At 41.9% G+C, this 14335-nt stretch overlaps 1 protein-coding gene across 13 annotated transcripts in view; it reads right to left on the bottom strand.

Annotated features, from left to right (window-relative positions):
- AKAP13 (A-kinase anchoring protein 13) overlaps positions 1-14335 on the bottom strand; it is a 230946-nt gene that overhangs the window by 52026 nt on the left and 164585 nt on the right. For 11 of the 13 annotated variants that reach the window (XM_085308646.1, XM_085308652.1, XM_085308651.1 and 8 more), the window contains 3 exons: positions 12929-13010; positions 8456-8592; positions 1841-2211 (listed from right to left, as the gene is read on the bottom strand). In XM_085308646.1, coding sequence (XP_085164772.1) covers positions 1841-2211; positions 8456-8592; positions 12929-13010 — 590 coding nt within the window. The remainder of the gene's footprint in view (positions 1-1840; positions 2212-8455; positions 8593-12928; positions 13011-14335) is intronic. The other 2 variants (XM_085308650.1, XM_085308654.1) reach the window with 1 other exon arrangement.

Genomic DNA, 14335 nt, shown 5'->3' with positions numbered 1-14335 from the left:
CAGCAGCAAAGACCCATCCAGCTTTTCTTTTCTAACCAACCTATGTGACAGTCAGCCTTATGAAGTGGCAGCTGTATCTGAAAACATACGAGAGTAATTACTGTTCCTTTACTCAAATTATCTTACATTTACAATAGACATATTTTTCCATATCATAAATAGCTTCCAAACTCTGATGTGTAAGAATTTAACTCCATCTGTTAAGTATTACCAGTAATTGCCAGCCATGGAGTTTATTACTCTCAGAAATCCTTTCATAACAGGTCYTACACTTAAAAATAAATCTTTCTAAATGAGTTTATGAGCTTACGGACTTGTCGTATCATAAGCCAGCTTATATATCTGATGCTGACTATGTTGTGGCTTTACAAGATAAGCATTACTTTATTCATTTAAATATCACCTGGGGACTCGGAATGAGGTCCAGAAAAGGTGGCAATAATAATAATAATAAAGTCACCTTTCACSCTGTGTTACCAGAAGGGTCTTTAATGCTTTTCAGCATTGGCTTTAAAATCTGAAGGCTTTATGCTCTTCCTTTAGCAAGATACACAGCTTCTAATGACTTGAGGAAAGTGATGTGCCTACATTTCGAAAGGCAGATGCCTGTCTCTCACTGGATCATCCGAACTGCCCAATTCACCAGGAACCTGTTGTCCRTGGCTGGGTCTAATGGCATCACTCAAAGTTCAGTTTAGCATACAAACATAACTGTGGCCCAGCAAAGCTGCAGCTCTTGGCACTCCTCATGGACCAGCACCGGAGAGCGACGCTGGGTCTCAACTCGCAGCCTCCCCCAGCTGGGATCTCTCCCAGAGTCAAGGGAGGCTAGGTCATCCAGACCTCCAAAAACAGCTGGCCAAGCATGCTCTACAAGCCAAATACATGAAAAACAACGATCAAACCTTTGCTGCCTTCGAACTGCAAAAGGTCTGACCCCGGCTGCCTCCAGCAAAGCCTATCTATCCACCTATACCCATCTATCTACCTACCTAAGGGCAAATCGAAAGCTGAACTGCATCTGTATGCACGGGGCATAGCAGGGGGCTGGGAACCCAACGTACAAGCTTCTGGGGGTTTACTCATTTTTTTGGGAGTGTTTGTCTTCTTTTATTTCATCTTTTTGCCCCTAGTTGAGTTGGAGGGATGAGTAGCTCTAGAAAAACTGTTTCTTCTCAGACAGCTGACACAAACAGTCTTACTTCACTCTGCTGTTAGGACCTTTGCTAGTGTATTTTCTGACAGAAAGAAAGGGAAAAAGGAGAATCTTCCTGGGCACATCCAAGAATGTTGGAAATGTGTTTTAGGTGGTACTGTCTATGAGAGACTGAGATGAAATTAACTCCTTGAAAATTTATCAAGAGTCAGACGGAAACTATCCACGTCACCACTACCCCAAACTAGGAGCCTCTACACCTCTGTTTAATACCCTGAAGCCTGTACTATATCTTAATCCAAGCCAGAGCTACTGCGGTTGTGTTTATTTTGTGGTCAATGAGATTTAACACTCCAATAATTCCTTTAACAAAATCCTTCATACTGGAAGGGGCCGTGATAATCCAAATGGAAGATCTGTTGCAAGGCATTTCCATTCACTTTAACAGGCTTTGAGTCATTCTTTCTGTTCTCTGGAAAACTGAAGTATGCTGTAGGTATTAAGAACTTTCATCCTGAAATTTTATTAAAAAAAGTATGTTACGAGATTTTTTTTTCACTCTGAGTAAAAAGAGAGAGAGAGACATCCTCACTTTTCTTTTTTCTTTTTATCATGTCAAATCCAAAGCTTATACGAATATGCATGAGTAGCGGCTGCAAAGTACCAAAGTAGTTCATCACTTACCTCCTCTGATTTATTTCTGCTTCATTGGTGGCATTCTTCCCTGGCCCCCAACTATGCCGACGGAAAGGTGACAGTGGTCGCATGGAGCTTCTTAAGACGGAGGAATGCGTAGGCACATCTGTTATACTATCCAGTTCTTCTTCCATCTCTCCTGAGCCAGTGGGTTCACCCTCTCTTCCCTCTGCGGCCACCATGTTAATGCAGCTTCCATCCAAACTGTACCTGTCCTTGGGCCTGATGAAATTCAGCGTTGGTGGGAAGGGAAGGGAAGTGTCGCTGCCCAGGGACGAGTTTCTTTCCAAGGACATGGTGTCATCGGCAGAGGAACTGGAGCTGGTGACATCACATGCTGACTGCTCCTCTTCAGGCTGCTGCAACAAAAGTAGAATAAAAATAATTAGAAAGTAAACTAGAAAAATACATTTATCATTTTAAATAAGTGCAAATATTATTTAACAAGAGCTGTGAGATTTCTTAGTTGATAGCATAAGGCAAATTAATCATCAGAGAAGGAAGACTCTTTGTTCTGCTTTCAAAAGCGGTTGAAGTACTCCCTGCTGTTATTGTCTCTTCCACCTCTGTAAGTCACCTATAGCACAGTCCTGGGGTCCCCACGGGGTTCCTTTGATGTGCCTTCATCTTCACTTTATGGCATTCCATGCTACACAGGGAATCCTGCTTCCAACAAACTGCTTCTCCAGCCATGTCTAGCCGAACCTGTTATCGGTCGGGGGGGTGTAAACCCACCAAAGATTTGCCAGGAGTTAATGATGCAGAGCGATTAAGAGTCAATGGGTCATTGGGACGTCTGCTGACAAACTCCAGCCTCCTCTGCGAGACCTGAGCTAGGCTTGTAGCTGGTAGCCCTGAGACCTCAAAGGCAACAAAATGTTCCACTGCACYGTTCAGCACAAAAGGAACAATTATTCAGTAGTATAAAACAGACACAAAAATAAAGGCTTAAATCCCCATCYCCAACCACTTTCCATTAGGCAAAATGTTAATGCCAGGGTTTGCAACATTTTTCAAATCCAACTATAATTGAAAAATACTGTTCCGCAGGATCAGCCGCATTGTATTACAGCTCTTGATTCATCCTGCAATTTTTGGTTTAGTTTGCTCCAAAAGCAGTAAGTGGAACCCAAACTGGTTCTCCTTGGCAAAAGGCCACATGCTGACAATACAGCCTAAAACCAGCCTATGATTATTCTGTGTTCCCCGTGGCTAGTATAGAAAACACAAGCATGTTCATGACATCACCCTCCGTCTGAAGCGGTGCTTGCCCCGAGGGACCGACGTGGGAAGTTTCAATTTATTCTCCTGCAGAGCCCTGCACTGTATCATTTAAAATAATAATATGCAGAGCGATCTGTCAGGTCATATATAATAGACTATTCACCAAAGCCACAGCAGCTAGCTGTCTTCAGCCAGCAGGCTCCGGGGTTCTCAGCGGCAGCGGAGCGCTCGCGGAGCCGCGCTCCGGCAGAGGACAGCCCACCACCACCACCACCACCACCACCACCACCACCACCACGCGCCCTTCTCAGAAGGGAGACGGGCACCACGAAACGCGAGGGACGGGACGAAGGGGCGTGCTACGGCCGCGGCCAGCCCGCTCCCCGAGCTCCTCCAGGGGCTGCGCTCGCCGGAGCCCTGACCGGTATAAATCCTAAGCTAAAAGCTTCTTGGGAATTAAATGCAAAGAAATGGAAGTGTTCAGGGTGGAGCCCAATGAGACATTTCGCAGTTTAAGAAAAAGCCCGAGTTCAAATTTGGCCATCTATTTTTTCTTCTTCTTTTCGTTTACAARGTACACAATAGCGTTCTTAAGATGGTTTAAATAGATACTGTCACACTATTTCCCCCTTCTCATCCATCAAAGAAAAAAGAAAAAAAMCAGCATCCACAGCACAATATCCAGGAACAATGAACTTCTCAAACACCAAACAGTACACTAAAAATACATCCCATCAGAAGCATTAATTTCACAGTAAGGAATGTCAAATGTTAATGATGAATTTGTGTAAGAACATTTTAATGGTAAACTTAAACTGCAAATTTAAAATAATGGATTTGACACGCATTTAAACGGGAAGCCCAGGCTAAAACGAGGGAGAATGAAATGGATGAGCTGTAAAGTTTTTGATTATGTTTGGCAGTATGCAAGATAATCTGATATTTGTATGACTCATGATGAGAGCTTACCGAATTGCTTAAATCCAGACAAATTAAGTAGTCATTATGTGGATAATACTACCTCAGAAGAGGAAGCAGTTTGTTTTGCTTTCCTGAGATGCAGGAAAATACTGTTAGACGTTAGGGCAGCACAGCAGGAGGAGAGACGACGACATGCCAGTGGTACAGTGGAAGGACAGGGCACTTGGGAAACATTATAARTTGGATGCAAATATAGCGACAATATTGCAGAATACCAAATTATATACGGGGGAATTAGCTCCGGAGTAAAGAGAGGAATTTTTATGGATCACAAATACTGCTCCAGTTTAAAGTTCAGAATGAAAACTGCTTCCCTTGCAGGGAGGTTTTGGGGTTTCGATCGTTAAACTGCAGTTCAAAGAGAAACGTAAAAAACGTGAAATATATATGGTCCATTTCAACTTTTASCTTGACCGTCAGACAGGCTAGAGAAAGCACTATGCAACTTTCTTGAACTTGTGGCCCACGTTTATCCCCTTTAAAATATTCTGTCTTAATTTAAATGATGTCTTTTTGAAACAAAGCAAAATAACCAGGACAAAGGATTAGGACTTTGCCTGGAAAGTGCCAAGTGTGGCTGACACAGCTAAAAATCATCTATATTGAAGCCACCTCTGAAAAAAATTAGCTATCCGGCCAAGTGCCAGTAAATATGCATTGCTGCTTAATCCTATTTGAGAAAAAAAAAAAAAAAAACAAAAACAAAAAAACCCCTCTGTTTGCAAAAAAGAAATGGATCTTTAATTTGTTCTTTTCCTACAGGAAAAATGAAACATTAAAGAAACATTACTTCTTTTCAAATTAGACCTGCTTTGTTGCACCTCAATGAATTCAGCTTTTAATTACAACCATAAAACTCATAAAACTTACTGCTTTTTCAGACAGGCTAGTGTGCATTTTCTTTGCTGTCAAAACCAGTCTTTATTTTCTTTATTTAGTAAGAAGCTTATAAGAAAAAAATGAGGTAAGACCCAAGAAGAGTGTATGTTCTTCTTCATGGAGGATCCTCCCATGGATGTGGAGGTAGGGGGGGAAGGTAAGGTAACTTCAACTAACTCCCTTCTTCCATAGGTCTTGATAAATGGCATTAAAAGATTAAATAWAGAATCTTTGTTTTAAATCTTTGATTATATCGAAGTTTTTCATAACAACAACATGCAAAAAGCAACATAATGTAGCAGGGTCGCTTTATTCACTCCCCACAGTTAACTTCAAGAGTGGCCACCAATTATTTGGTTATTATCAATTTTATGATTTGGAATGGCTTGCTCTACCCTTGATGAAAGCCCCTCTCTTCAAACTTTTATTCCTGTGTGCTTCTTCTTTTTCTTTTTAAGAGAGAAAAAATAATTCTAAAAAATAAAAAAAAACCCATAAATATGTAAATCTTTTCCATTTCCTTTGTCAAACCAGAACAAAGGCAGAAACCAAATGTGAGTTACAGCCCCTTTCTTTGACAATGAACTGCAGGTTCCTGACTTCTCATGGGCCAGTCAGGTGAATCATTTCCCAAAGGGCAGATTTAAAAACTTCCAAGTAATGCTGAATTTTGGTGGCAGGTTAAAAGTTAAGATGAGCAAGCCGTATGGGCTACGCCCCAGGAAGTTACAAGATGATTGTGAGAAATGACCTTATGCTGCATTAATCACTCAGGACAGAGGGTGTTGCAAAATCTGCACAGATGGCTGTATACAAAATACAGCATTTTGCTGAAGCCCTAGAACGCRTGTTGTAAGTGATTTCTAGGTTTCAACAACAGCCTTTAAAGTTTGAAAAAACAAGTCAGGCTTAACCAGGAGCCCCCTGAACCTGGGTGCTCTCCRCTCAGTCCATGTTCCTCTGAGCAAGGAAGCAGTCACCATGGAGAACCCACACCCAACATCAGGGCCAGCTTAAGGCACCTGCAGATCTCACGATTCAACACACCCCGGTTCTTCAGCGCCCTGGGGCAGAACTAGGGCTTAAAATCTATTAATTTCAACTGATTTTTATGGAAGCAGTAGACACTCACAACAAGACAGCCTTGACAGGCAATGGCTTGTTCCACTGAAGTTTCCTTTAACAGTTAATTCTGGATTAACGGCTATCCTCTCACTCCTGCCACTACGCAAAACCCTTTTTAATGGAGGAAGGGCGTCTTGTATAATAAAAACACTCTAACAGAAGGCAGTTTAACCCTTGTCCATACACAARGTAAACACGAACAGGATAATAATAGCAAGAATCATGACACTGAAAGGTTTGAGATTCTCTTTCTGTTCATAAACGTGTTCTCTCTCTTCCTGGTTTAATACAGGAATTGCAATATTTAATAGACTCAGAGCTAGCCAACTACAATCAAGAAATGTAAATTAGAGTATTTTTGAAAAGAAAGATTAAATCCAGCCCTTATTTTAATGAATGTTAAAAAAAATACTTGTAACACTCATTTCCACCAGCTGTGCTTTGGAGTCTAGCAAAGAGACCGAATTAARGAACAAGCCCACAAAGATGAATAGACATCTCTGGTTCTTATACAAACAGCTGAGAAAGAGATAGACAAATGAATTCTGAGAACGGAGACAAGGAATCAAGTCGAGTTAGTCAGCAGAGCAGAGACAGAAAAGAGTGACTGAAGTTGAGATCAGCTTTGAATAACTTCCTAAACTAAACTCATGAATCTTTTGAACTTTACCCATCTCTAGATGAAATCTGCAACCCACCACATCATGAGAGCACTGCGAAGGCTGCCAATTTAATAAAAGGTTTCCCTTTCTATAAAGAAAATAATTTCCTCAGTCTATCCTTTCTCCATTGGCAATGGAGTCATTGAAGATCCACTTTCCCATCAGCTCTTTCTTTTCTTTATGGCATGCCAAAGATGTTGCATTACCAATTTTAAGTTTTGGGTTTCTTTTTTCTCATCTTTGGAGAAACAAACTTTCCACATAAGAAATGGAAAAAGCCAAAATTCTGTGTCATATATATTTTACTGTGTTCTTACAGCACTCTTATCTCACCCACCCTCATACCATTATTAAACCAGACTCAAATCGCAAAATCTCTTGCTGTAATTCATGCCAGTCTGCACAAGGAAATTGAAGACAGTGCTCTGCTCTGCCAAAAGGCCTTGGATTCTCAAAATCCAGGGTCYCCCAGCACTTCGAAAGGAAGGTGGGAAAGGGCGAGGCTGGTGAGCATTGTGCCCTACAACATTCATTAGRGATGACTTTACTGTTCATTTATAGCACATGAGATCACTTAGTCCAGGCTGTGGTGTTTCCCGTCCTGCTGGAAAAYATTCACCATCGTCTGATTTGCTTTAACCAAAGAGAACTTTGGTTCATTACATATATTTCTCTCAAAGCAAGCTTGAAAAATATTCCAAATTTTATTTTTTCAGAGCAGGAACCTAGTGTTCAAATAGGTAAGTCTGAGCTAGCTAAAACCATGCAGAACCTAAGTGGAAGCTTCCATGGAGTTTGGATCAAAGTCCCTGAGATGACTGCTCTAAGGAGGCTCACGCTCTGCTTCAGTTTGCAGCGCTCTACTCTTTCTGAGTGCTTTTTTCGTTTTTTTTAAATCATCTGCTTATGGCAAGAACTATCAATTATAAGCAAGATCGTTAAAAAGGAAAACCCAGCCGCCCTCAGAATATATTCAGGCTGTACGGTGCTGAAGACAAAGACTGAAGGCCAAATGGGAGGCAAGGTATCTGCTGTTGAAGAGGATGATTCTGTACCGCAGTACTCACCCACCCTTCCCTCCTCTTCTCATCTGCAAGCAACCACAAAGGGCACAGAGATGACAAAGGTTAGTAATGACTTCTGTTGTTGATCATCAGCAAACTTGAAAACATGTTCCTTCTACTTGCACGCAAAAAGGCATTAGAGGTATGTTGTCTAGGCAACAAAACTATTCACTAGAATTGGCCTTAAGTATTTAGAGTGAGCATTTCCTTCCTATTAGGGGAGCTGCATTGAACTGACAAAAAATAAATTGGTTCTTCTGAGAATTACAGTATATGATTTTGAAGGTGCCAGTGGAGAGGTCATTGTTTCCAGGAGAAAACGTCTTTGTTATGTTAGTTAAAGATGGCTTTCATACTGCCTATGCTATCCCTAATAACCTTGCAAGAAAATCTACTTTTTCAACTGTTTCTCTAATGTTGGATTTACTTTTGGACAGCCAAAATTACTTTCATCTTTTTAACATCAGGGGCTTGCAAAGTTTTTGGTATTCTGCCGCACGTAATTTTAGATTACCAGTTCCTTCCCACAGATTCTGTTTCACGATAATCGCTACCAGGTTTCTAGAGAAAGAAATCACCACTGAAACCAAAATTAACCAAGTTTGCAATATGGATTTATAGAACCAGGCTTCAATTTTTTTAACCACATCTTAACCACTCTTTTTTACCTTTCCAAAGACAATGTCTTCCATCCCATCACCAGGCAAGGGGAAGAGCTCAGACTCGCTCCCGGACTCTCTTTTAAGGACTCCCCGTGACGAGGCACAGACGCTGCTCAGCCCATCCTCCAGGAAGCTTTCACATTCTAAGGGCACAAAGCAGAAAGAGTTAGAAAGCGATACTTTCCTTTGCCCGCATACATCCAGTCATATATGCTCAGTAAATCCACGGATTTAAACRCAGAGCTAAAAACAGCTTTACAATTTGTGTTCATTTCCCCCCAAAGTGATTGCAAATTCTCAAGAGTTTATTCCAAAGTTAAAATGCCTTTTTAAAGGCTTCACACACACCATTGAAGTACATGGTGTAAACAGAAATTCTCCATTAGACAGTCGTGTACACTTGTAGCTTGATGCACCAATAAATATACTGCATATCAGATATCCCCGTACCAAGACTAGCAGGATGTTTCCCATTGACTGCAGCAACTGCAAACTTATATTCATATTCAGTAAATGTAAAATTAAAAACAATCAAATCCCTCTAACTTTTTAAAGTCAAAGTAGTTTTAATGCATACCAGGATCATCTGTTAATTCTTTCTTCTACACTTCGGACTGAAAAAGCAACAGTATGACTTCCATGGCCAAATTTACTTTATTAAGATTCATAATTAATTTATTTTTAAAAATTCCCAAGCTCTGATTACTCCTGACATTTAAACATAAGCATATTGCATCTCGTCTTTCTTATGAAATGCTTCTAGCTGTCTGGATCCGAGTAATTAGCAGTGTGGAAACAGACTACAGCTATTCAGAAAATCCTTTCTCTCTAAAAACCCTAACAGAAGTGTATTTGCATCCATAATGTCTATTACGGTTTCATTTTTTCAGCCTTCAGGCAAAGGCATTAATGACAATTTTGGCAATAACTGGACATTCTTTTCTCTCCGCTAAACATACTGGGTATTTTCTTTTTGAAAAAGGTGTTATTTTTCGATCTGCTCTAACCCAAACAGATACCACCAATACACGCTTAGCTCCCTGGAGAAGAGCCAGGGCAATAAAACGTTCCCTCGTTTTTAAATTACATCCGACAAGCTCAATCCTTGGCTGTGTCAGCTCGCACACCAAGACAACGAACACGGATTTGGGTAGGGTAGCTTGAAGCCACCTTTTTTCTTTCGCTATCCTTAACCGGMCTGAGTTCAGAACTGTGCCCGACAGCAGCTATAAAACACCCCAGCCGCAGCGAGGCCGCTGTCGGAGGAGATAGCTGTCAAGCCAGCTAGGCAGCCTCTCTCAGAAGCTCACACTGGTGTAACCGCAATTCAAAATCCCACCCTTGATAAACAGCGTATTTAAGCTTAGGACAAGCAGGTTAAATCGAGTCAAGAGTGATTAGTGTTTGCATAAATGATAGGACCAGACTCCTCCATATGTCACCGGGCCACACAAGTCCACCTAGCCCCCGAGAGACGGCCACGTGCTAGCATCGGCTTGGCCCGCGGCACGGCGGGCGGGCGGGAGGGAGCGAGCGGCGGAGGCGGCCAGCCCTTACATCTAGGAACAGCCCGGCTGCGCTCTCCTTCCACCCGCAAGCCTTGGAGAGCACGAAACGCCGGCTGCCGGGAGCTCTCACGGAGAACGAGGGTAGTGGAAAGTAAATGGAGAACGAGGAGAGCACTGCCCCCAAGCTGGCCGGCCACTGACGGGAGCGGGGCTCTCCCAGCACCTCCGTCATTCGGCTTGAGAAACAGGATCTGGTTGGAAACACCATCATTCCAGAGAGGAGTTTCCTTACCACGGGGAATTGGAAAAGCAGTTATTGGACGAGGCGTGCCTGTTCCCCTTGCCTTTTCYCCCTTCGGTAAACCTGGAAAATCTGAACTTCTTTTCCATAATCCAGGGGGATAAGGGAGGAGGAGAAGGCGAAAAAAAAAAAGGGAAAAGTACAGAAGAGATGGCGAAGCTGGAAGGGACCCTGAGCCAGGATGCCGACGATCCAGCTGGCAGCTGACGGAGCATGTCCGCAGCCCAGACTGCAAAACAAAGGGGCTCGAGCCACGTTCCAGTGGAAAACTAGTGGGGACGGTCCAAAAGCGCCGATGAACGGATACCTCACCCAGGCAATAAATCACAACGGGGGAAGGCCCTGCAGGATCAGCAGAGGGACAGCACAGGCTGGAAGAGGAAAGAGGACATGAAACAACGGAGCGGGAAGTCGGGGAAGGAAGATGAGGCGGACACAGAGGTGGGGGAACCCCACACATGCCTCATCTCGTCTCCAAAGAGAACTAAGTTTACAAGTCCTAACTTTTGAGTGGATACTTCACTTATCCTGGATCTTGGCTTTCTTTCTCTCGGTTAGCCAGTTGGGTTTGTGTTGTTCGCTTTAAGCGGCACACACGTTGCACAATCCAGAGCGCCGTCTCTCACACCCGTGACCCGACAAGCCCCGATGACGGCAGTGTCATAACAACAAAGCCTGAAGAATGACTCGTATCACACATCTATCGCCTACTTGCTGCACACACATGATTTCGAGTGCAACTRCGCTTATCTGCTTCTCTCTAGAGATGTGTATGAAAATAAAATGATGATGGTATCATGCTTTTGCACATAACACAGAGGCAAATAAATTACAGAGTAAAAAGCCTTAGGAAGAAAGCTTCCAACTAACTTTTTAACGGACATTTTCCAAAGTTTCACGTCCTCCAAGACTTAGTCTAAGGGCTAAGTCCTCTAATTCCATGCTGATATCTACACATCTCCTACACGCCTCTGCTTTCAAAAGTATTAATAAAAAAAAAAAAAAAGAGAGAAGTTAGAGTTGCTATAGTTACACCGTGAATGCTAAGGGTTTTATCTCTGTTACACGTTGCCAGGCTTTTCCTTATTGTCTTAATACTTTCAGCATCAGAGCTCACTCTGAGGCACAGCAACGCACGGCAACCTCAGGTATGGGTATGCAGTATCTACATCACTTCAAGTAAGGACAGAACCTGCAGAACTCGAGGTCTTTCTGATACTTCAGTCAGACAGGAGAGCACATTTCCTTTGCCACCTTAAAAAACTGTCTCATTTTGTTATGCATTACAGACAAATATGCTAATAATCATTAACATATATTTGTATATATTGCTACATGCTTATATAATACATACTATAATTCTATAATGTCACATTACATAATTAGTAAGTATAAAATTAATATTGATCTATATGAATATATGATAATATATTCAAGTCACACATGTATGAGACATTTTGCAGTCAAATGGAACACATTAACCCTAGCCTGAAGAGTAGAAAATCATACTCAGAAGCAAGTAATAAAAGGGAATAAAAGGGAAACAAGTAGAAAAGAAGCTACATGCAATACTGCAAGTTATCTTGTAAAACACTGCTAAAAGAAAGACACTCATTGTGCATGACTGTTCCAAGCATAGCTTCTTAAAAAAAAAAAAAAAAAAAAAAAAAAAAAAAAAAAAAAAGAGCAAAGTATTTATTTCACTTTGATGGAAGCTAGAACTTTTACATAGCAAAAATCCCTCAGGTCAGCTACCCACAATATCATTCATTAACCTATACTCTGAACAGATTGGGTTTGAATTTCACAGGGACAYTTGGTGATTTTATCTGTTTTTCTTTCAAATGTCTTACATAAATTGAGGGAGGTTCAGGTGAGACCCCCTCTCTAATTGCTGTAATGAAAGCAAAGCAACTGTCTACTCTATGAAGAGTCCAATCAAAGTCACTACTAATGGCCCTGATAACTTACTCCACTTTGTTTGTTTTAAGCATGYATAATTCAATGAAAGGAAATGCTTTTTTTCTTATCTTTGACATCAACYCCTCTTTGAAACTTGCCAGGCAAGTTTTTCTGTCCCTGTGGAAGGAAGAGGGGACACTAGCCAGCATACATGGTAGCGAGCTCAYCAGCCCTGATGGGCAAGGTGTGGGAAAGATGGCTCTGAACAACATTCCTGTGTCCTGAAGCTTAGAAATCATCGGAACTTCTATGGAAAAAAGCTTCAGAACCCAAACCTCCCCCAAAACCAAGCCACTTATTTGGATCTAAATATGGATGCAGGAGTCTAAGTTTCTGACCTGTTTCTTTTCCCATATTTATGYCTGTGGCCCCTGTCAAACTTTTCAATTTTACTAAAAAAGTCAAAACACTGTCCAAAATACCTTAAATGCATAACTACTTAAGAAGGTAACATGCCATACAACTCACTACAATTCAACTGTTACAACCATGAGCTAACAACGACTCCTTATAGATTCATTACGCATTTTGTTTATCTATTTTTCCCCTGAGGTTAGGATGAAAAAAAAGAAGGGAGAGGAAAAAAAAGGAAAAAGATAAGAAAAGGTGAGGAGAAGGCGTGTAAGCAAACCAAAGCCCCAGGTTGCTCTTCTGCGCTGTGTATGGAGATGTGGAAGCAAAGCACTTCACGCAAGGCATGTCACTCACCTGGAGACTCCTGGGTTCGCCTGGGCTCCAGCAGTGAAGAATCGGGACATGGCTCTAACGAACACCAACTTTCACGGTTTATCTGAAAGAAGAGACAACACCAAATYAAAGAAAGGCTACCCTCTCAGATACCCTGGTTAGCCTCTTCTAAAACATAACTCTGTTTCAACCAGCAAATAGTTACTGGCTTAATTTTGTCCCAGTATCAAGAATTTCAGAAGTAAAYTATGGTATTTTTAACGCCACTAAAGAAACCATTAAAATAAACCAAAAACTTCATTTCTCAGTGGAACGTAACATATCAAGATGCCTCATGCCCAAAGTAGGTGCTCAGAGGGAGGATGAGCCAATGTTTAAGTTACTCATTCAGGAGACCTCAGTTCAGTTCTCAGTCCCATTTGTAGGTGACTGCAGGTAGGATTTGCCTGTTTTATGCCTTCGTTCGCTACCTATGGAACAGCAATTCCTTACCATCCATACTGCTGTAAAGATGATTACCTTAGAGAGAAAGGAGCTCTGATAACACRGAAATGTGGATTCCCAAAGTACCCAGAACACTGCGAGAACCAGAAGCGCTTCGTACATTTGAATTTGCATGTTTGTATCAACTCCAGTGATGGTTATGTTAGAAGAAAGGGGGAAATCCACTGTAATACTCAGGCACATCACATGGTWTATTTCAACATCAGCCCTTATCATCTCACCCCATCCCTCAACCTTCCCGTGACTTCCAGGCTTTCAGCACTGATGACTGATCCGCTCTCAGCCCTCTCTCCCTGCGTGTTGACTCTGCCTGTGCTTTGCTTTTCTTCACTTGGAATGTTTTATCCAACATCTCAACTCCATAGAGTTTTTCTGACTGTCTACAACACTTGGCCCAATCCAGCACACATTTCCCACCATTTCTGTCTACAACTGGTTGACTCTGGAAACCCCCTTGCCATGATACACTCTCTTTCCTTCAGCAGCTCTGCTGTGTTCCAAGCTGAAATCCTCTCCTTTTCTCAAGCGCCAGCGAATCTCGCTTGGACAGTCCCATGCCCTGCTTCAGCACATCCAGAGGTTTACTTCAGCGCTCCTCACTTGCCTCTACACACAGGATCTCGCATGTTTTATGCAAAACAAAGCTGCTGAAATAGATGATTTTGTCTTCAGATGACAAAAATATTTCTCCTTCCCTCTCCTGAAACACTTTTCTTTTCCTCCTCCCTTTCAGACAGCGTATTTTCATCATTTGCTTTTTACTGTCAACTTGTTTTCAAGTTTCCTAGTGACCCTGTTCCACTTTTTGTGGTCCCTTGTCAGGTTATCATCCCTCAACCTTCTCCTTTGTTTCTCCCATGATAGAAAATGCACTGCCTCTTCTTCTTCTTTAAAGGAAACCAAGAATCTCCTATCCTTGACTTG

The sequence above is a fragment of the Rhea americana genome, unplaced genomic scaffold, assembly GCF_003343005.1.
Source record: "Rhea americana isolate MKP2758 unplaced genomic scaffold, rheAme1 scaffold_28, whole genome shotgun sequence".
NCBI classification, from domain to species: domain Eukaryota; kingdom Metazoa; phylum Chordata; class Aves; order Rheiformes; family Rheidae; genus Rhea; species Rhea americana.
The sequence above is the reverse complement of the archived record's forward strand: the minus strand, read 5'-3'. Positions and strand labels throughout refer to the sequence as shown.